Source organism: Hippoglossus stenolepis, chromosome 5 (assembly GCF_022539355.2).
Source record: "Hippoglossus stenolepis isolate QCI-W04-F060 chromosome 5, HSTE1.2, whole genome shotgun sequence".
Lineage (NCBI taxonomy): Eukaryota > Metazoa > Chordata > Actinopteri > Pleuronectiformes > Pleuronectidae > Hippoglossus > Hippoglossus stenolepis.
The window spans coordinates 25,709,136-25,732,456 of NC_061487.1; the positions used below are offsets into that span (position 1 = coordinate 25,709,136).

General features: G+C 42.9%; 1 protein-coding gene across 1 annotated transcript in view; it reads right to left on the minus strand.

The window, feature by feature from the left end:
- Nucleotides 1-10,023: 10,023 nt before the first annotated feature.
- The window catches only part of nrn1la (neuritin 1-like a), a 53,824-nt gene continuing 40,526 nt past the window's right edge, over nucleotides 10,024-23,321 (minus strand). Inside the window, exon 3 of the mRNA XM_035155777.2 lies at nucleotides 10,024-15,469. Coding sequence (XP_035011668.1) covers nucleotides 15,172-15,469 — 298 coding nt within the window. The 3' untranslated portion in view covers nucleotides 10,024-15,171. The remainder of the gene's footprint in view (nucleotides 15,470-23,321) is intronic.

Genomic DNA, 23,321 nt, shown 5'->3' on the forward strand with positions numbered 1-23,321 from the left:
TGCAGAAAAGTGAAGGACGGTAAAGTTACAGTCAAAGATCTGCAGAGTCAGGTGTTGATTCTCTCTCTGGGTTCATCACTGGGGAGAAACTCCCTTCACATCACACATTTGATCCATGTGTTACTTAAAAAGGGATTAGTGCAGCTTTAATAGTGAGGCATTAAAACGTGAGCAGCATTTGACTCATCAAGTATTTAAATACAGACCATTTACCATTTAGTTCTTATAGGTCCAAGGTGAAGCTAATTTTAAAGACATTTTATAATCTGCAAAATAACTGGAACAAATAGGCGTCAAAGAACAAAACATCAATATTTATAAGAAGCATTAAGGAACGAGGTACCTCACAGATGTATTTAATCTACTTTAATATGTGCAACAAATCTTTTATCAAAGCAAAAACTGACATATTCGGAAACTGAAAAAAGGTCGAAACTGTGTTTGAAGGCTTTAAATCTAATAAAAGTTTTAATGTGGTGAAAACAAAATTAAAATCTCTGCACACATTATTTTGTACTTTGGTTTTTCTTCTTTAAACCCACAGCTCTCTCTCTTTTTTTACAGTGTTTCTCAGTGTTTCAAACGTGTCACTGTTCTCCCAGTGCATCAGTTGGTTTTCCAAGAAACCTTGTAAATTCTTCTTAAAAACAAGAAGTTATGAAATGTTGAAATATGACCTTAAAAAAGGGCGAATCATCATTTTGAAACTTTGCACACATACAGCTCCTGTTGCAGCTTTGAGATATTTGCCAACACATTTGCGAGCGTGCGTATCAAATGATTTTTAGCAGCTTTAAATTCCTAAACTCAGAAACTGAAAAAGTCGGGATCCTGGAGGCAGAATAACACAAATTAAAATGATCAACCCGAACATGAGCATAATACGTCTCTTTTAAAACAACCCTGCTAAACACATTTGTTTCCTTCACACCTGCTCATTTTATAGCTTCAGCTGTGTTCAGTCTGTAATTAACTTGCACTGCCAGATCTGTGTCTTTGATTTATTTTGAAATCAGTGTAATTCCAGGTTTCCAGGCACAGAAACGTCTCAAACACTCAAACTGCTTCTATTCAGCAGCCGAACAAAGGTGAGACACTAAAAGAAAATCCTGCAGGAATAAACAGAGACGTGTATGAATACAGGTTCTGTGTGTTTGTATCCGAGCGTGAACCCTCATGTCAGTGTTTGTTTGACCTTCGCTCTCCGAGGTGAATTCCTCCCACGGTGGACTCTCCTCCTCAGTTTCTGTTTTGAGAAGCTGCTGAAATTAGGATGTTTCCAAACCAACACGCTGAACCAGCAGAGATGGAATCACACGCTGGGGGTGGACCGGCAGTAAGCGTGAATTTTCCAGGAGGGAGCACATAGCTTCCACTCTCCTCCTCCATCCATCAGCAGACAAGCTCTCCGGCTCCTCTTTTATTTCTCCAATATCTCTCACTCCACCTCCCTTCTCTATTTTGCTTATTTTCCTCGCTCTTTCTCTCATCTCCATCTTTTTCTATAACCTCCCTCCGGCCTTCAGTCGCTCCCCTTGCACCTCTTCACACCTCACCCCCTCCCGCCTCCTGCTCGACTCTTTCTGTCTCACCCACTATCACCCCCTCCTCTCCCCCGCTCTGCCTCCATGGATAATTCATCAGTGTTTCTCAGAGCCGCTGTCTGCCTGCCTGCCGACTGTGATTTCCACTGGGACTCTTTCAGGGACCATTCCCACCTCAGCCGGGAATTAGAGCCACGGCTACAGAGGCAAATTAATCACAGCCATCTTATACTAACACTTATACACACGTGAACACACGTGAACACACGTGAAGTCGAGAGTTTTCCCTCTTAACTTTGTTTGTTTTTGTCAAACATGTCTGACTCTCTGTTTGAACTCACTTCACATCTTAATTCAATATGAGAAGTGCAGGTACAGTATGAAGACACACACACACACACACACACACACACACACACACACACACACACACACACACACACACACACACACACACACCACAGCAGCTTTGAACAGCGGTGTCCCCTATGACTGAGCAGAATACCTGAACTGTCCCATTGATCATGATGACTTCATATGTTTCTAATAAATGATGAATACAGACCTTCAGTGCAAATCAATGAAATCACACACACACACACACACACACACACACACACACACACACACACACACACACACACACACACACACACACACACACACACACACACACACACACACACACACACATATACAAATAAACACATGAATAATTAAAGTAAAACCAAATGTTAAAATCTGAGAAGGAAACACAAACACCTCAACTCAACCATTGACAACGATATGACATCATGTGATGATGGAATGCAGAAGAAAGACGAAGAAGAAGATGAGAAGCAGGAGTGGACGAAAAAAAGAAGATACGAAACAGCCGAGGCACGGTTTAGTGTGTGTGTGTGTGAGAGTGTGTGTGTGTGTGTGTGTGTGTGTGTGTGAGTGTGTGTATTGATTAGGGATCGAGTAGCTCCCAGTGAGCACAGCAGTGAATGTCACCACATGCACTTACAGCACTTATAATATGTGTGGTTGTAGAAGTAAGAGGGGAGTGTGTGTGTGTGTGTGTGTGTGTGTGTGTGTGTGTGTGTGTGTGTGTGTGTGTGTGTGTGTGTGTGTGTGTGTGTGTGTGTGTGTGTGTGTGTGTGTGTGTGTGTGTGTGTGTGTACCCTACAGAGCTATAGGAGATTGTCCGCAGAGATTCGTCCTCATTAGAATTGTATCAAACAGCCTCTTTTCTGCTGTAACATGTTGCAACTAAAGTGCACGTCAACAGTTGGACATTCAGGACGTGGCCATAAAACGAGATGAAGTAAAAACGTCATGAAGAAAGAAAAAAAGGAGGAAAATGATAAGATGGAGACATTAAAACTAAACTGTGATGATCATTTAAATTTAAGAGTTTGACAGTTTTGGGGGGAAGAACTCACACGTAATATATTTATTTGCTTTCATGTCTTGACTGAGCTGAGATATTTATGCACATTTTTTACTTGTACGTAAAAAGTGTAAATTCAAGTCACAAAATCACAAAAATAGGTTTTTGCACTTGGTTGAAAGTGGAAAAGTTGCTGTATTGATATAAAATAAAATACAACGAAGTGAAATGGAAACAGTCTTAACATACAAATCATATGAAGCATTTGAGTAAAGTTTCAATTCACCCAATTTCTAATATCGGCATGTTTACGTTCTAAATATGAAGCCTTAAGGTCAATATCAGTACAGTAAAGGAATACTTGTCTTGTGCTTTGAAAGCCACAGGAGTAAATAGTTTTTGTAGCTGTGTGTTTCTCAAGTTGTTAGGAATTGATAGTAAATTATCTTGTGCAGGCAAGTTAAAAAATATCAGGGGACTCGTTGCTTCAATACAGAGACGTGTGCAGTGGTGTTTGCCTCTCGCTCGCTCTCACCCCCTCACTGTCTCCCTCCCTCCCTCCATCTCTGGCTCTGCCTCTCTCTCCATCTGAAGCGCTGAGAGAAATCCTGCCACATCTGTGTGCCATCAAAACACCCATAAAGATTTTACCGTCCACACAGGCAGCCAGATGTCTTTTTTATATTTTCACCTGCACGCGTGTCCCTGTGATGGGCAGGACGTCGTATCTCCTGCTCTGTGGCTCATGGCAGCGAACTGCATAAATATCACACATCTCAGGGGTTTGTCCGGTAAAAAAACTGACCTCCCAATAAACTGAAAACTTTTGAGACTCGCCGGCGATGCTGGTCGATGCCGGCTGAAAGATTTGAAAACGCGATGAAAACGACTCAGTCGAAAGCCGCTCAGCAAGTTGAGTCAGTTGTGTTGAGTCGTGTTTGTTTTATCAACTGAGTTAATGATTTCACTAACACAAGATCCTGCAGAATAACACAGCGACAGAGAGGATAGAGCTCAATTGATTAGAGTCAATTAGAGAAAAGGTCAGGCCACAGCTGGGGCAATAAGGCTACTGTCGATGGGATTACACACACACACACACACACACACACACACACACACACACACACACACACACACACACACACACATACACACACACACACCTCCTGCTGTTTAGCTGATTGCCGTCGTGAACGTCAGATCAATTCTCTTCATGTGTAATGAGCCTGACAGACCATTATTACTCATCTTCACCGACACGGAATGTGTGTGTGTGTGTGTGTGTGTGTGTGTGTGTGGTTTAACATGAGTTTTCTTGCATGTGTGATCTCATGTGTGTTTCTCTACATGAGATCAGACATACTGTATGTGACATACAAGTGTGTGTGTGTGTGTCTGTGTGTGTGTGAGTGCTTCTGCACTTCTACAAGATGCATTCAATTACATGCAGCCACTGGTTTGGCTGCTCAAGGTCAAATACACACATGTTTCTAATAAATGATGAATACAGACCTTCAGTGCAAATCAATGAAATCACACACACACACACACACACACACACACACACACACACACACACACACACACACACACACACACACACACACACACACACACACAAACCCTCTTTCTTTCTTATAACAAACCATCTTTCTTTAAACATCCCGTGACACCCACCCATTCTCCTGCTGACCTCCCTCTGCTCGTCTTTGCTTTCTTCTCTCCTCCTCCTCCTCCTCCTCCTCCTCCTCCTGCTCCTCTCTCTGCTCTGCCCAGTATAACCATTCATTAAAATAACCTCGATTTGGTTTCTCTTATTCTTCCTTTCCCCCGTGTTCACATCTCCCTCTCGCATATATCTTCATAATCTGTCCTTTAAGTCCAAATCTTCATATCTTCTTTTTCTCCGTCTCTCAGCGTTTTTTCTTTCGCTTTCTTTGTCACAATGAATTCAAACAACAGCGTCTTAAAAGCAAATAAACTGAGAAGCTATTCTCTCTCGCTCTGGTATATGTGTATTTAATCATTTCTAATTATTTCTACTTCACATATTTCTCGCTTCCTGTTTTACTTGCAGCGAACGTTGATGTTCAGAGTGAGAAAAAGGACTCGAGTCGTCCCTTGAAGTTACTGAACCTGAAAGAAGCTGCGACTTCATATGTGTCGTTTAAAGAAAGTCTGAGGAACTTTTTGACAAATAAAAGAAACACTCACTTGCTTTTCTGTTGTGTTATGACCAGATGATAGAAAACCTTAGTCTGCTTGTGACATAAAACAGAAAGGGGGAAGAAGCTGAAGCACCCACAAGTCCTCTAATTACATTTCCAGCCAATAGGTATACGATAAAGTATTTATGATGTGCTAATCTTAATAACAACCCGAATTTATCAACATGAAAAACTGAAATTTTCATCAGTTCAGTGACTTTCAATGTAAAACAGGAGCCTCGTTTATTTAGCGCTCTGAAAAAAGTCATCTACACGAGTAATACGTGCAGTAAAAAGGACCAAACAGAACCAAGATGAACTTCAGTTCGTCATTTACAACTGAGAGAGCTGGAGAATCCTCTAACTTCCTTTTAAACCCTCTCAATTAATTCTTATTACAGTGCAGCTTCCTGCAGCTTAGTGCTGGCTTTCGTTATGGAGGTATAATCACCCATTTCACAGCTGTCCTGCACATATGAGCGAGGGCTGCTGCTGCGTCGGAAACACTTGCACCTCAAGGTCAGAATGAATGAATAACAAACTTTGACACAGTTTTTCTGAAAGCGAACCTGAGCCGAGGCTGTTTGTGAGGCCGGTGGAGCTGGAGGTCTGCTGCTCATTCCCTGTTGAAAACACAGAGCGACCGAGAGGAGGGGAAGTGACCTTTGAAAAGGGAAGAACTCCTTCATGGTGTGTTGAAGTGCAGATGTCGTTTATTTGTGTGTCGGTGTCCCGGACCATCGGAGTGTGGGTTTACACGTGCTCCTGCACTTACTGTGCAGACCCGAGGAGCTCCGGGACTTCCTCTTCACTCTATAAACTGCTGCTGCGTCTCTGTTTACTGAGGCATCCGACTGGGATAAAATATTCATCTGCAAAAAAACATCCAAATAACTGTGAGCAACTCCTAAGGAACACACAGAGCACGGCTTTCACCTGAGACGCATCCACAGTGTGATGATGGAGGAGTGCAGGGATCAACAAGGACACACACACACACACACACACACACACACACACACACACACACACACACACACACACACCTGCACCTCTCTCTGTCTTTCTGAGGTTTGGATTTACAGTTTCAGGAACTCCTATATGCTCCACTTCTGCCTTGACTTATCCACTATCTATCTATCTATCTATCTATCTATCTATCTATCTATCTATCTCTCTCTCTATCTATCTATCTATCTATCTATCTATCTATCTATCTATATCTCTCTCTATCTATCTATCTATCTATCTATCTATTTATCTATCTATCTATCCATCCATCATCATCTATCTATCTATCTACTCTATCTATCTATATCTATCTCTATCTATCTTCAGGTCTGTAGTCTTGTGTTTTGAGAGGCAGAGATATCTTGAAAAATGCCTCTTTTAACTATGTATAATGTAATTTTCTGACTTCTTCATGATGTGACCAATTGGCTCCAGAAGAAAAATCAAAAAGAAAGAAACTGTACAACTTTTAAAAGCAGTTTGGTGAATTCAAATGACCTAAAACTCAGCAGTATCTCAATCAAAACATCAAGCATTGAGAAGTTATTACATTTCACAGGATTAAACAGGTGTGTTCAAAGCTGCGGTGGTTTTCAGAAAGTAAAGACAAAGTTCCAAAATCTAATTAAAATTACTTTAGGATATTTTCCTCCTCACAGAAAGAAGAACATGTTTTAAATCTACGAGTGAACTGTGTGAATGGATGTGTGATAATATGAGAAACAAATGTATTAATACCTCACATGTGTACTGTGTAGTTGTATAAAACGTTGTATTTTTAAATATGTGATATGTACTGTATGTTTATATATGTGACTGTATCACATGTATGTGTTGGTTATGGTCGACGTCTTTGGCTGATTATCTACAAACAGCAGACAGAGGTCGGCGGCACGGTGGACAACGGCTCTCACCACATTCACACAGGAGATATTTTCGGAGGTAAAACGATCCCTGTGGTGGTTTCACATGAGCGTGAGGAGTGGAGTCAGTGAATCAGGTTTCACATAATGGCCATAATGTGCAAAAATAGTCTTACTGGAATCCACTCACCCTCGGGGGGGGAAAACACTGAATCCAGGAGATATTTTCAAACGTGAACATGTTGCATGCGACTTCTTCAAGAAGAACTTTCCAAGGCCTGAGCGTGAGAGGAGCTTCAGTCCAGCTCCGGCCGTGTGTTCAGCTTTGGTGCTCCGAACGCAGAGGAACATTTTCCTCTTCAGCTCGTCCTGGTTGTTATCGTCTGGCACCTGCTGCGACTTCACTACATTTGCTTTATTCCAAAACACTTTTAGCCGGATCTCCCCGATGACGTCTGCTGCAGAGAAACCTCAGAGCCCGCAAAACAAGTCACTTGCAAAAACTATCCGTCCAAACATGTCACGTAAAGACACGATTTAAAGTGAGAAATATCTATTTTTTATGAAGGTAAATTATTAAGTGTGCTTGTTAAGAAGAAGCGTGTCCACTACCTGCAGCCAGGCTTCTCCCAAATAAAGTGGTGGATGTTAAAACAAATCAAAATCGAAATGTGAAATCCAAACGGACGTCCCCACAGCAGAGGAAACAGTCCATCTGTTCTCCTCCTTCATCACTCTGCTCTGCTTTGGTATAAAACATCACGGATCAGTGATGTCACACTAAAGGGTTTCTGGGTGTTGAAGTTCAAAGCGCTGATCTCTTGCAGCCGCTTGGAGTTGAGATCATGCTGCGTTGCCTGGTGACGCTGTTGTGAAAACTTTTGAGAGGCGTCTTCTGTAATCAGGTCTCAAACCTGTCAAGTTTTCAATCTTATTCTGCTTTTTTTCAACAAACTGAAAAGCTTGATTATCTCAAAACTTTTTACCAAAATCTGCAAGCACCATCGTACCATAGCACCATTAGTTTGACTGACATGGGTCCTGGTTTGCTTGTGTTTCTTGGCCTGTCAGACTGATAGATCTTAGTAATTAACTTGTTAAATATAGTATTTCTATCAGCAATGGAAAAGCTACAAAAACAAAACCGGAGTTGTAATAAACTGAATTTATTCTTTGAATAGTGGCGTCTCCATTTATGTTTGAAGGAGACATTCTACTCAAATTCAGGTTGATAATTTCTATAAGTGTTATTACTGTAAAAAGCTTTTCATGCTCTAATGTTCAGAAAACACATCACTTTCCTCAAACTGTCCATCGCTGCAGCTCCTCTTTTCAGCCTCTGTCTCAAACACTTGGTTTTAGCTCCTGTCTCTTTAAGGCCCCTCCTCCTGATGAAGCCCAGTCTGCTCTGATTGGCCAGCCTGAACACTCTGTTGTGATTGGTCAACAGCTTCCAACATGTGTGGCTCTTGCTGTACCTCAGACCAGCCACTAGGCGTTCATAATGCATATGTACTCATGAAAGTATGGTCCAGACCACAGACGAGGTGTTTCAGGAGCGTCAATGTTTTCTGTGGGGGTTTTAATGTTGCAGAACTTTTATATGAACAAAAACCTTATTTTAAAACATCAGAGGAGAGAACCACTGAAGCACTTTGTGTTAAATTGATCGAATTCTCCTATTTTCTTACCCAGAATTCGTCTACAAGAGACATAAACTCTAAAATCTGCTGAAAGAGTTCAAACTTCGACAGTCTCAACTCTGCAGAACTAAAAAACACCCAATATTTATTTTGCTGCCTTAAACATGAAATTAATTCAGAAGTATTGCCTCCAATGAAAACTCCTGTGTGCTTACGAATTCGTCCTTGCTCAGCAGTGTTGACTTGTTTGCTCATCGGTGAACTTGCTCACTCGGCCCTGTGTTCACGCTGAACAGCTCTCGATGTCATGGACTCAATTCAAAGTGATAGTACGTTCTGAATAGAGCTCGTGAAGCCCCGGTCACGAAGCACTTCAGCTGCTTTGGAGAACGTGCAACCTTTCCCCAGGTTCAACCCCCATTAGCAAAGTACATAAAGTAACATTTTTTATTCTCCTTTGAACACTTTGTGTGATTTTTTTCCTTTTCGTTGCAGTGCACCTTGTTTTCACCCCGAGCACGTAAATTAAATATTACAGAGCAATACCAACACACGCAATTAGTCAGTCAGTCAGCACCAATTTAATGATTTTCTATAAAGTTAGCAAAACCCACTACGTATGGATGGATATAAGCATGAGGGGGGACATAGAAGATACCTGAAAGAGAAGCAGAGAGATGGGACACGGAGGTCGAAGAAAGAAAAGGGAGGAAGAGGAATAAAGGTGAGACAAGGACACATACAGTAAGTAGGCATCCAAGGACAAACTCGTGAAATCTTCAGTTCTTTTTTGTGAGCAGAAAACACGTCTACAACATCTGAGCAGACTTTACTGTCCACAGAGAAACACATGATCTGTATCTGCACAGTGGAGTTTCCCCGTTTTCATCTTTGGGAGAGTCCGTCCTTCGTCCATGATCCAGGACGTCCTGGATCTCCATCCACTGTCCGTGTCTCCTGGTTTCACATCGGTTTGTTAATACAAATGTCACATAAATCACACATGTACACAGTAAATAAATCTCAACACTGGATGTGATCTGACTTGTTGGAAAAAGCGTCTGAGAAGAGCAGTTGAATCGGAAACAATGAAGTGTGTGTTAATGTCGTGTGGATAAAAGGAAAATCCTACAAGAAGTGTGAGATGCTTGACGTCTCCTTTCTCACTCTGTCTCCATCACAACTAGTTAAATATCTCCATAGAATTTCTATTTATCTCCTTTTTCTTTTTTACAGTTCGTTGTGCATTTGATTAAAGGTGAAAAAAACTGTTGGACTCGTCATTTACTCTGCTCGGCCTGTCCACATTACCCCGAGCCCCGTGGTGCTGTGTGTTTGATTCAGTGAGGTCACACTTCTGAGGGCTCCTGTGCGCCTCAGTTTTCCGTTGAAGCTGAAAATCGTAAATATCAATGGGGAGGCTCCGACACAATCGCTAGCACAAAGATTATTTATTTATATATTTTGTAAACCCCTCACACACAGGAATATTTGGGCCGATGATCGGTTTCGACCTCTAATCGGGAAGTTGGGTCTAAAATCTGCCCAATTATCTTTAAGTTCTGCCGGTCGTCCTCCTGGTCTTCCTCAGGAGAAGTTACGTGTTTGATCACATTATTCAAATTAAACTTAGAGACAACAACAGAAACTGGTTCAGGGACAGAAACAACCAAACGTCTCACAACTCACACAGTGAAGCAGGGGAATAGGAATAATGTGGACGAGGTGTGAAGCACAACTAATGTAAAACGTTAAAGCTTTAAAAGTAGCACTTGCAGGGTATATATGACCTTGTCTATATACACGTGACATACTTCTATATACAGTGATATTCATAGAGCTGTAGTTATTCACACTATACACAGTGATGCAACGACTCTCAGTCAATCTGCTCGTTTCCTGTCGTAAAACAGTGATTTTCAAGACGCCCGGTAAGTTTCCGTTTATTGAGCAGTGAAAGTGTGTGTGTGTGTGTTTGTGTGTGTGTGTGTGTGTGTGTGTGTATGTGTGTGTGTGTGTGTGTTTAATGAAGCAAGGAGGAATTTAGATTCATTTGAATACTAATATTCTCCCTCTAAATAGGTAATAAATGTGAGATTAAAAGGGAGCAAGTGGAATAATTTCCTATAATCACCCTCCTCAATCTTCCCAAACTGCATTATCTGTGATGTATATACTGTAGGTCAGAGCTGTACTTATCTTGTACTCGTACTTTATTTTCCTGAGTTCTCAGTCTCTAGTAATTTCTCTTTCGTCTCATGAGAAATTAAAACGGGGAGTTGAACTTTGAGTCTAAAAACACGCTTGTGCTCGCAGCATCTTGCTGGAGGCGAGTGCGTGAGCGCGGCTCTCAGGCGACGGCTCGTTGTTCTTCTCTGGAGTTCTGATCCTCGCTGCTCCACTTAAACCTCAGGTCAAAACGTCAAAGTCTCGTTGCTATCGGCTACGTTCCGACAACGTAAACTCGTGTTTACTCAAACGTCCTGAAGCTCAGTTGGAGGGTTCTGTGATTACTAACAGAAAAAACAGACCTGGATTCGAGCACAGTGCAGCTGAATGAGTGTTGTTGCGGCTACACTAATAAAGATGGACGACATGGCAGCGCCACAAAAGTGAAGTCTTGATCGCCCCCTGGTGGATGGCTACAGTAGAGGTCATAAACCTCCACGTTAGCATTAGGGACACAGACCAAACTAAAAAGTCAGATTACACGTTGAATCATTTTTTCTCAAAGATGGTTCATCTCGTTTAAGATGGTTCTTTTCACCGTTATGTTCAAGTTTCTGATAAGTTTGGTTTTAATTAGTTATTTTATGATTTAATATACGGGGTGAAACGCCCTGATTGACAGCTGAGAGAGACACACGATTGGTCGAGTGAGTGAATACGATCACCACTGCACAGACTCGTCATTGATCCGAGATGGCAGCTCCAGCATCCAGGACATTCTGGCTTCATGTCTAGATAATGGGATGAAGAGATGTGTCGTCCATCTTTAGAACTCATCTCATTTCACAGTCTATGGGCAGATTGATAAATGCACGTGCACGGATCCGTTTACAGGTGCGTGTGAACTTTGAGACTCTTTTTCCTCAGGGATTCACAAATGCGTGCTGCGTTTAAGTGCTGCTGGAAAACTGGGACATCTGGACGATTAGATCACCTCTCGATCACTCTGAGCCTGTTTTCTCTCAATAATCTGAATCTGTGAAGATAGATTAAAAATCTTCTACACCAGAGAAAATAGGAAAAGAGTAATTTGGAAGGGGGAGAATTTTGTTGCATGTAACACAACCAAAGGCTTATGCATTATGATTTCTAATAAAAACTCTTCCAGTCATTGCAGTGTTATTTCTTCACAGTAATAAGACCAAATGTTCTGCACCATTAATGTGACAATGACGTACTGGTGCCTCAGACTCTTTCTCTTTCTCCTGCAGTCCTTTCGGTCCAATTTATCCAATTTGTCAGAGCACAAAGTTGTTGCTGGAGGCGAAGAGATGTTCAGTCTCAAACGCGGCGCTGGAGAATAATTCCCCGCTCTGCTCTGGTCAATAACGTTGCATTTCCACTGCCACGTTATTGAAAACCAACTGTGAAATCAGATTTGTCCACCTAGCTTACATAAAACATATCTTCTCATAACAGCAATTTCACGAGTTCTATTGTGGGTTTTTTTCCCCGACCTCAATGAAGGCATCACCTCTGCACAAAGTAGACTTTAAAATCTAATCTGAGTGAGTTATATTCCTATAAAACACCGTGGTGGCGTCTCGACAGGCCTGGGTTTACACACAAACACATCCAGGCTGATTTGTCTCCGCAGCCTCAAACGTGTGACGTACGCAGATGAAGCCTCCAGTGAGGACCCATTATCCCAGCTCCGTGGAGATGGTTTTCAAGTGGCTGTATCTCGGTGATTCAGCAGCCGGGGCCTCTAATTGCTAATTCTGCCAGTTTAATTAAAGTTCAAAACTACAGCAGGCTCTTTAAACCATCCGAGCATGTCCTGGGAGATGCCCCTCATGTAAAAAAAATATTATAAATAAATTGCTGCGGCTGACTGAAGCTTTTTCTGCTCATTTTGAAAGCTCTTTATTTCTGCTCAGGACCTTTAAACCTGCAGATATATTTCACTCACAGTGTTTTCTGTCGTTATTCTCCTGCAGCTTTATTTATTTTTGGAACGTTCATGCAGGTGCAAGTCTCCGAATTTGAGAGAATAATTCCTACAGGTGTGTGAGTTAAACAGACATGCGGAATACGACCATTTTGAGGAGTGGGAATGAGAGAGGAAACTTTCTCCAATATTCCCAGTCACTCAACCATCAAACTCATTTTAATAAAGATGCTGTTTTCAGGTAAAAAGTTGCGTAGTGTCGCTTTAAAATTCTATTAAAATTTTAAATTCTTTAGGATTCTATGTGGAGAGAATAAGAAAAGTTTTTGACATTGACGTCCCGAAAAAGAAAAACGAGAAATAATGTATACAACTGTCTTGAAATCAGCTTCCTGTACCTCATCATTTATTTCAGCTCCTGCAGTTCTACAGGTGAATCATGACTCTTTGAATCTCAAGTCTAATCAATGTTATTTTATCTCCATCCCTCCTAAAGTCAGCGCACTGTTGCAGCCTTTGAGGATTTTGTTTTGTGCGTCTTCACAGCAAAGTGCGAGTCTTTAAAGTTGGCCCCGAGTTTGATTTCTTTTTTTTCTGTGAAGTAAGAAAACCTGCAGCCTAGAGCCCCTGGTGTAGAACACTCTGCTAGACAGGTGGATTCAGTCGTCAGCGAGGCAGAGCGCTGTTTGTTTTCCAGGTGCACTCATCTCTCTCCATCTCCATCTCTCTGATCTGAGAGAATTCTGATCCCGGGCCAGAACGAAACAACTGTTACCTGCAGCCACGTAGAAGAACAAGCGGAGCGACGAGCCTGCGGGGCCAAACTGCGACTCGTGGAGCATGAAATACACTTGGCGTGTGCGTGAGGACTGTGATTCGGCCTGGACAACATATTGGTTCCATACTGTGTGGCTACCGTGCAGGATGCCAAGGAGGAGCCCCGGAGGATTTCATACCTGGGCAAGCACCAAATAAAAACAGCCGCAGCAAACTCTGACTCCCCTTCAACTTCAGCCCAGAACTCATGTTGCTGCAGCAGCTGCTCGTGTTCTTTTCTCCAAGCAAATAATAAATCCTCTTCAGTTCACACAGAGCTCATTGTTGTATTTTAAATGATAAAAAAATACACCTACTACAAGTCACATCTCAACTTTACTCCTGCGGTGAAACGCTTCTTTTGTTCAGTACGAAACCAAACTGCAGGAGCTATTGTTGATGTTCCGATGATTTGGGTTTTTCATTTTCCTCAGATGATGTTTCTCAAAAACAGCGAAAAGCAAAAACATTTAAATTCCAAAGCCAAATTCGGGTTCTCTGTGTGCATTAGCTAAGATATCGTACATTTAGAAAAACACTCGACTGTTTGAACACACAATAGCTCTTAGGGCTTAATGCACGGTGGCCGAGATGCAGCCTTCAGATTGGGACGGTCTAGTTGCGCCGCTGTCACACATTCGACCTTCAAACGCAGCCTCCGAAGAATCGGCCCCTGAAGCAAAATGCGACACATTGCAATGGAAACAGATTCGTGGCGTAAAAATCCACTGAAGAAACAAAATGTTGCAGCAAGACGTCGGCTCTGTGCAGAGTGATGAGACTTTAAAGTTCAGCGAATTAACAGATGAAATAAATGTTAATGTTTTCATACATTGCAGATAAATTACGTGTCTCACAGGACCCCCTCCCCCGCAACGTTACCAACTTTCAATCTGGAGAAACTACCTCATAGCGGAAGTGCATTTTGTTGAATAGATTATTTTGGGAAACGGGAGCTTTGACGGAGGCGGCTCTCGGAGACCAGAGAGGAAAATGAAGCAAGAGTTAATCAATAGGAGACTCAGCTTCCACCGAGTCGAACTACAATGATCAAACAAGGCAAGTACGTTAGATTTGCCGTTTATCAAAGAGTTCGAGATAAAAATAGATGTTTAGCTGGGGCTGGTCTTGGGATATGATCTCATGACGCTTTAGTTTTCAGGTTCATGAAGTCAATGTGATTAAATCTGTGACTTTCTCCTGCAGGAACCTTCAAGTACAAGCTCCTACTGGATAGATGTCGGGGCCGCGGAGACGAGGACAGATGACACGAGGCTGCTGTTTGCATCTGTTTAACTATGCATGTGTTTGCGGGTCTGTTTGTACAGTGGCTGTGTGGCTCTGTATGAATTTTGTGTGAACTTCAAACAGAGAGACTAATTTAAAGGCAGAGAATATGCATGAAAACAGCACAGGCAGTTTAAAGATACATTATCAAAAGGACTGTCAGGCCTCTGAACATGCAGTTAGAAGTATTCACCCTCTGGCAGAGCAGAGGGAGAAACCGTGGAAAGTCTATGGACTCGTGGAGGGAGGAAAATTACACAAAGTTTACATCTATTCACATCAGTCCCACTTCTTTGAGTTGGTTATATCCAAAACAACGAGAGCAGCAGAGGAGCGAGTAGCACGAGGAGGTGGCGGCGCTCTGCCAGACGCTCGCCGCGTCCTCGTAGAGACTCCTGGTTGATCCCCTCCTGGTTGGATGAGCCGCGGGAGGAGGCCGAGGAGACCGGGTAGCTGTTTCGGTCGGAGCACATGTCGTAGAGGTTTCCGGAGAACTGCATCTTTTTGGATTCCTGGCGGAGGGACTCCCAGACGGCCGCCGCTTCCTCTGGACAGCCGGCCATCGCCATGTTGGCACAGTCATGGAACTCATCCCACGACCTGAGGAGAGACGGACAAAATCAGTTGGTCACTCTACTGCTTCCTATCGCTCTATAATTACCTCCGGCGAGGAGGTTATGCTTTAATCCGTGTGTCCGTTTGTTCGTCAGCAAGATTATGCAAAAACTATGGAGGGGTGGGGCATCATCCCAGGAAGAAAACATTTGTGGAACTGGTCTGGATAAACTGACAGATCCTGAAATTCTTTGATATTAAGACATTAGGCTTCTGTTAAATATCTCAAAAACTACATGCACAATATGAATCAGCACAAAACGTTTACAGATGTTCATTGTTCCTTGCTTGATGTGACCTGGATGATCCTCTGGCATTTTTATATTTGGGGTTTTGAGTAAAATATCTTCAACTCAATTCACCCTCTTCCCTTTTTTCTTGTCGGTATATCTTGACAATTATGTTGAAAAGTAATAAACCCATTAGCTTGGGTCTGATGTACTGAAGTCCACCCACATCTAAACTTCACACCTTGAATATGAACCACCAGCGGCAACAATCTCCCAGAGACCCGTGATGATCCTGACGAGTCTGAGCTCACCTGACTTCACTAACGCAGACGCAGCTCTGGAAATAACCAACAATGACGCGTTGGTTCTTTCACTGAGTGAATCAAACTCCATCTACCTGTTTGCTCCCCTCATGTCTTTCGGTAGTTGCCATGAGACCGTTTGCAGATTTTCACCGCTCAGAAGCAAATGTTTCCCATGAAGTGTTTTGTTGAATCGCTGTTGCTTTATATAAACTTCAGGGAAACGGGGTGTTTGAAACTGACAGGAGTAACAACAAGGGAAACAACTGAGTCAAGAGGAGGAGGAGGGAAAGGTGAGGAAGACGAGACAGAAGTAATTATCTTACACAAACCTCTCCTCTTTTCGTTTTTTTGTTTTTGCAATTAAACAAAGCATTAAACTTTGTGCCGTGTAACCTTCAAGCTCCACATCCACAGCGGAGTCTGACTGTAATTGGCTGCTAATTCTCCCTCTCATCATGGATGTGTCGGCTAAGTTGTCTCGGAGGAAAAACTGGCTGAGCGTTAAATACCCGAACAGAGGGGGGGGGGGCAGATGTCTGACATGAAAACACCCAAATGCTAACAACGCTTCAGTAAGGCACATTACAGCCGTGTGATTAACACCACGTCAGACAGGAACCGGCTTTTTCATATTCTCAACAGAGAGCGGGCGTTTTTAGTCTGAACCCTAAAAAACTGTGACATTTTGGAAAAGCCTTAATATTCTCCGCCCCCGGTATAAAGAAGTCTCCAGTTTGGCATTTTGTCCGACGCCATCTTGGTATTGTAAAGCCAGAAGTGACCATATTTGGAGGAGCAGGGGGGTGGAGCCTGACAGGGAGCTTGAGGACACTGCACATATATACGTCTATTTGACTCTAAAGGGGACGATCACTTACAAAATGAACATCATCAAGACTTGAAACTAGAGATTGAGACAAACTCAAAACTCTGGCTACGTCCACAACGTCCGTTTGGAAACATTAGGTGTCGGAACAATCTGAAAAATGATGTCCCAACTGGGAAAAGTCATGTGAACGCCACCTCAACTCGGAATAACACCTCGGTTATTGTCGTCATTTCTAAACCAATTAACATCATTTTACATTCAGCGCTAAAATAGTAGCTTCTAATGTGAACTTGACAAATGTTTCACTTTTGTCATTTGCAGACTGTGAGTCCATCTCAGCACTTCTTAGCCAATGCAATACAGACGTTTTTGTGATTAACGTGCATGTTTTAAAACGTTTAAATGCCCGTTACACCTGCTCTATTACGCAGAGCCGTTGTTTAAACACATCAATTCAACACAGTTCGTTCACAGCGTCCATGTTTTTTACCACATTCCGACTTCAAAGCACAAGAACGCATCAAGGTTTTAGCGATGACTTCATGGGACCTTCTGAAGAACTTGTGAATTTACAGTAGGTGAGAGAAGAAAACCACTCTGTACTTACACTAAGCTTTCTTAACCAGCTGTATTTATACCAGCTTCATGCTCGCTAATATTTCCCAAAATGTCAGGACTGTCCCTTTAACTATCAATGTTCACACTTCATAATAAAAACCACTATAAGTGTCGTATCCACCAAAAGAAAGAGACACAAAGATCATTGTGTTTTTTATGCATCTCTGTTATTTTTCACACAAATCAGACGAATGTGATGGGATTAGATTCGTTCTGACGCTGTGAAGCCCGAAGGATCCGATCATTGCTGAACCTGCAAAGTGCAGCTGGAGTTCAGAGAACGTGTCGAGTCTCACAGCTGCAAAAACTGAGAAGTCCCTCAAACGTCTTCTCATTTCAGAGGGTTTTTCTTATCTGTGCTGTGTGACAGTCTGAGAACATCTGCTTCTGATCACGAGATGCAACACGAGCGCACGCACACGGACACACACACACACACACACACACACACACACACACCACAGACACACACAGAGGACTTACACACACTCACACATCTCCCTTTGACAGATTCTAGCACACATCAGGAATTTTGTGACCTTTCGACACAGCGAGGAACACACGCCCATGCTCTGTCCACACACACATACATGCAGCTCGTGTGTGTGTGTGTGTGTGTGTGTGTGTGTGTGTGTGTGTGTGTGTGTGTGTGTGTGTGTGTGTGTGTGTGTGTGTGTGTGTTTGGCTTGTGTCCATGGATTAAACACTCCAGAGGTCCAGCTGTGACAGAGCGGCTGCTGGAGGAAGACGGCTGCTTACCTGCTGCTGTGGGAGGAGAAGTTAATGGAGGTGTGTGTGTATGTGTGTGTGTGTGTGTGTGTGTGTGTGTGTGTGTGTGTGTGTGTGTGTGTGTGTGTGTGTGTGTTTTTCTGTGGTGTGTCAACATCTGGCTATTGGCACACAATATAGTGTGTGTGTGTGTGTGTGTGATTGTGTAAGAATGTGGAAGTGTGTGTTGGAGAATCAATACAGCGATGGTGTCATGTATTTGTGTGTGTGTGCTTGCATGTACACATGTGTCCATGTGTTTGTGTGTAGGTGGGCAGGTCAACATCTGTCTATTGGAATAGGACAGTAACACAATATTGTGGGTGTGTGTCTGTGCTTGCATGCAGATGCGCGTGTGGTGTGTGTGTGTGTGTGTGTGTGTGTGTGTGTGTGTGTGTGTGTGTGTGGCCAGGTCAGCATCTAATCATGAGTGTCAACATCTGGCTACTGGAAGTAATAGATTAACACAACATTGACACTGATGGTCTTTCCGTGTGTGTGTGTTCCTCGTGGAGGAATGTGGAAGTGTGTGTCTGAGAATGAAGTGTGTGTGTGTTTGTGATGGTGTCATGTGAAGTGTGTGTGTGTGTGTGTGTGTAGGTCTGGGCTCCAGTCACAGGTGGTGCAGAGACAGCAGAAACACAATGAGGACGCTGACAGACAACCAGCTGCTTTCCCAATCTGAACACCTCCCTGGAGTTTGTGTGTTCTGCTGTGAACATGCTGCTGCTGATACGTGGAAACCTCCAAACCCCCGATCTGAGCTTATTGTTGACTGGAAACCAACGTACGCAGCAATGTGGCCATCTGGGTGTTGACTAAGTTTCATGGCTCCGTGTTGCAGGATACGTTTCTGACATCTCGGGCTATTTTAACACTCTTAGCCGAAGCGAGGAATACGGCGCTGGTGAAGAGAACAGAGAAACAGTAAAGGCTCATTCGTGCTGCTGTAAGAAAGTGATACGCCATTTTTAAATGATGTATCGTCGGTGCTTATATACTTCAATTCCTCTTTTATGTCATTTAGTTGAGTTGTGTGTGTGCAGTATCACTTTAAGCAATACCTCCACTAGAGGGCAGTAGGCATGTGACAATGACTCTCCTCAAAGAAAATTCCACCATTGTTGAAATTTCTTCCTCGTTTCCTTACATAGTCTTTCTTGCACTTTTTCCTACACACCCAACCCCACCCCCCACGATTTCCGTTTCGTCCGATTGTCCATATATTTACATTTTCAGAAGAGTAAAAGTATTTGTATTTGTTTCTAACGTTTAGTGTAAATTAGCCTTAAAACAGCCGGAGACCACAGAGAGTCTAAATAAAAAAAGCTTTATGTTGAACTCAGATTCTATCCTGTTTACTGAGGATCGGTGTGAATGTGAGGGGCCGCAGACGATGCAGATGATGTGACAGTTTTAAAGCTGATGTATTGATGTTTGTCGGAGATGCTTTTAATAAAAGCTGACAGTGTTGTAATTGCCCCCGTGTCTGCAGCAGCACCAAGCAAACAGCATGAACCACCACTGAGCTCTGCAAACAGTGGAGAAGCACTGATGAGGGGTTGGGCTATAAAAAAAAAAAACATCCCAAACTTTGAACGTCCCACAGAGCAACAGAGCACCTTTAAATCCATTATGAAGAAAAAGGAAAGAATACCAGTACTGGAAATCTGACAGGAGAGAGACGCCCACCGAAACCAAACCCCCCAGGCGGGGCAGGGAGGGCACGAGTCAGAGAGCCGGCAGGGAGTGGGCCTACCTGCCCTCCGCGGGGCCAGAAAAGACACTGATAACAGGAAAATGTAAGAAATCACGTTTGGACACAGCGTGTGGACACTCCCCCCCAAACACGAGGAACGTTTTGAGCCATAATGGGAAACAATATGTGTGCTGCAAACCCCCCACACTTCCCATTACCCAGAGAACAACACTCCCACGGTGAAGCGTGGTGGTGGCACCATCATGCTGTGGATGATTTCTAGCATCAGACTGGGAAACTGCTCAGGACGTGATTGAAAGATGGAAGGTCCCAGAAACAGTCATGAGGAAAACCTGTTTCAGAGTCTGAGCAGGTTCTGTCGACCAATCACGAGTCAGTCTTAGCTGTCAATCACAACATTCCCCTCTGTTTTAACATCATCTAATTAAAACCAAATGATAGAGACCATTAATTCATTTGACTTTGACTTTTCAGTTTGGCCCGTGTCCCATCCACTAACATGGAGGAGGCAGAGTCAATGACCTACACTTCAGGCAACCACCAGGGGGCTTCACTTTTCAGGAGGAGTCATGTCATCCATCGTTAAACAATCATTGGTTTCAGTCTGTCAGAGATTTGTGTTGTGGCCTTGAAGCAAAACAAACTGCTGCTGTGATTAAGAAAAACCCATAAAAATACACAAAAACACAATAGGCTGCAAATACACACAACACACAACCCGATAGACAAATGCATCGCACACTAGAAGACGCTGGGCCAGTGCCCCCCCTCCACCAAGGATAACGCCTCATCTATCTCCACATGTTAAACGCCCCCCCTCCACAACATTTCATGGAAATTGGTTCAGTGGTTTTTGAGGAATCTTGCTGGGAGACAAATGGATGAAATCGAACCTCCTTGGCCGAGGCAATAAACACAACACAACCTCATACATAAACACAATATGCAGCACGTTGTATCGTGTGTGTGCAGCACGTGTGTGGTTGTGTTTGCGTGCGTGTCTCATTCTCACTTGAGCTGCAGTTCAACACCTTCAAAGACGGATGAATACTCTGTAAAAACACAGTTTATTTCCAGGTTGTGATAAAACGAGACGGGAAAAACACAGAGGATCACTTTGACAAGGCTTCACGGATCAAATCGTGTGTGAGTGGGCAAACAGAGATGTTTTTATCTGTGCACGAGGGTGAAGGAAGCCGTCCTGAAGCACGTCGACCTGCTGACCTCCACGAAGGCCACTGCAGCTCAGGCGTGTTGGTTTTAATATAAAGGGCTTTGTCCAAGTCGACCGCAGGAATACAATTCTTTTCATTTCTTTGCTCCTTTTCAAATCATCAACACCCCTGAGCTGAGAAGCAGTTTTTATTTTACCTTTTAGTGCATCAGCCTTGGACAGAACGGTCACGACTCTCTCAGGTTTCTACAGGATTTATAAAAAGACCCACGTAAGTGAGGCTTCAGATAAAATCACTCTTACATCCATGTTGTGTTATTTTCAGCTCTGATGCACAGTCAGAGCAGAAAGGGAAAGTTGTTGATGTGAGCTGAACAATAACGAGTATATTTTAAAATCTTTTACACTTGTACATTTGATTAATATGGGAGGTGAAATAATAGCAAAAAGATTCCAACATATGTAGAGAAGTGAGCTCAGGTGATGGGGACGTGTCTCATCTGTGAATGTAATGATTTGATAATAAACTCCAGAGAATCTCCAGATTTCTCCGGAGACATTCTGTGGAGAGAGGACGCAAATGTCCGAGAGAGAAGCTCCGGACATTCTCCTGATTTTTTTAAATTCAGACCCTTTTTTCCTGAGTTCATATCTGAAACAGCTCATGATGAAACTTCCTCAAGGCTCCGTGTATTTTTTTTGCAGGTGCAGATTAAACAGTAAATGAGTATTTGGGTAAACATGCCGTCTTCAGGTGGAGTTTGCGGGCAGCAGAATATTGTGCAGATCTATTATCAGGCTTTCTAACAAGTGACACTTTTGAGATAAAAATCACAAAAAGGTTTTCCCTTTTCCCCCTGTAAATTATTTCTAAATCAACGGGTCGCCCGCTGAGAGACGCTGAACTCCGGCGTCTTTGTTTGGCAGAAGTTTAAATCCTTACTGCTGCATCCTAAAAGAGGCGCGGAGCTGAAAGTCCCTTTGAAACCGAGGCGGGAATGGGAGTAGAGCGCGGTGCAGTGACACGCAGTGGAAACATGAATGGCCTCATCTAAATCTGTAGAGGATAAAAACATGAAGGCGAATAGAAAGGCGGCTTTGAAAGATGACGGAGAGAAAGAAAACTCAACCTTGTGCCGGAGACTTTTCTGATAACACCCATTTTAGCAAACGGCTTTTTTTTTTTGTTAGTGCGACTGTTACCATAGAAACAAATATCTCATTTTCTCTCCTGAGCTCCAGATTGGGTCGTTTGTGTATCGTGAGGTAATTGTTGTTTGTTTTTTCTTCAATGACAAACTGGATACGTCTTTAATCCGTCTGTGATGATTCAGTATCTTTGCTCATGAGCCTCACACTCGTCACCACAGAGTCGGGAACCCGTTGCTGAAGCATCTCGCTGACTTGGCTATAAAGTGAATACATGATGAGGACGGTGGGACGTTTGATTCCGCTGTATGCCCCACTTATTAAAACCCAAGTTTGAATCCGTCCCAGAACCAAGGCTCGAACTTTTAACTCGTTTTAGACGGTTAAACATTTTCTTGACATTAAGAAAACAGACGATTTGTCGTTTTACTCTCTGAGAGTAAAATCCCTTTGATCCAGAAATGTCTCAACAATTTCCTGATGAATAACTAAGAAATGAAAACAAATCTTTTCCAGCAGCACAATAAATTATCTTGACAACGATCGAGTGGATTTCCATGAAACTTTGCTGCATGTACCAATAGTGCTTCCAGTGAAACAAGAGGAATCTGAACAAGAGTGATGTGAAATATCTGTGTCACCGCTCAAGGATTATTTTACATGAGCAAGTTATGAGTTCCGTCGTGAAAACGTTGCCAGATTTTCCTTTAATTTACTCAAAACTTCTGAAAGTTGTTCCCTAGTGTTGTTAACTGTACGATCCCCCATTAACTCTGCAGCTGTAAATATGAACACGTCAGTTTACATTCAGCCATCAAGCATAAACACACATGTGAGTGAGATCAACTTAATGTGAAGCTCCTCCTGTTTTTATTTATCTGACCCTTTTTCGCTTCACTTTAAAAGCTGCAGCAAAGGTTACTGTTTAATTCTATTGTACCTGATTCCTCTCTGTCTTCAGTCCCAAACATGTCCTCCTCACTCACCTGCTGGATCCACACTCACAGACTGCAGCTGCGTAATGCCTTTTGTGAATATGAGGAA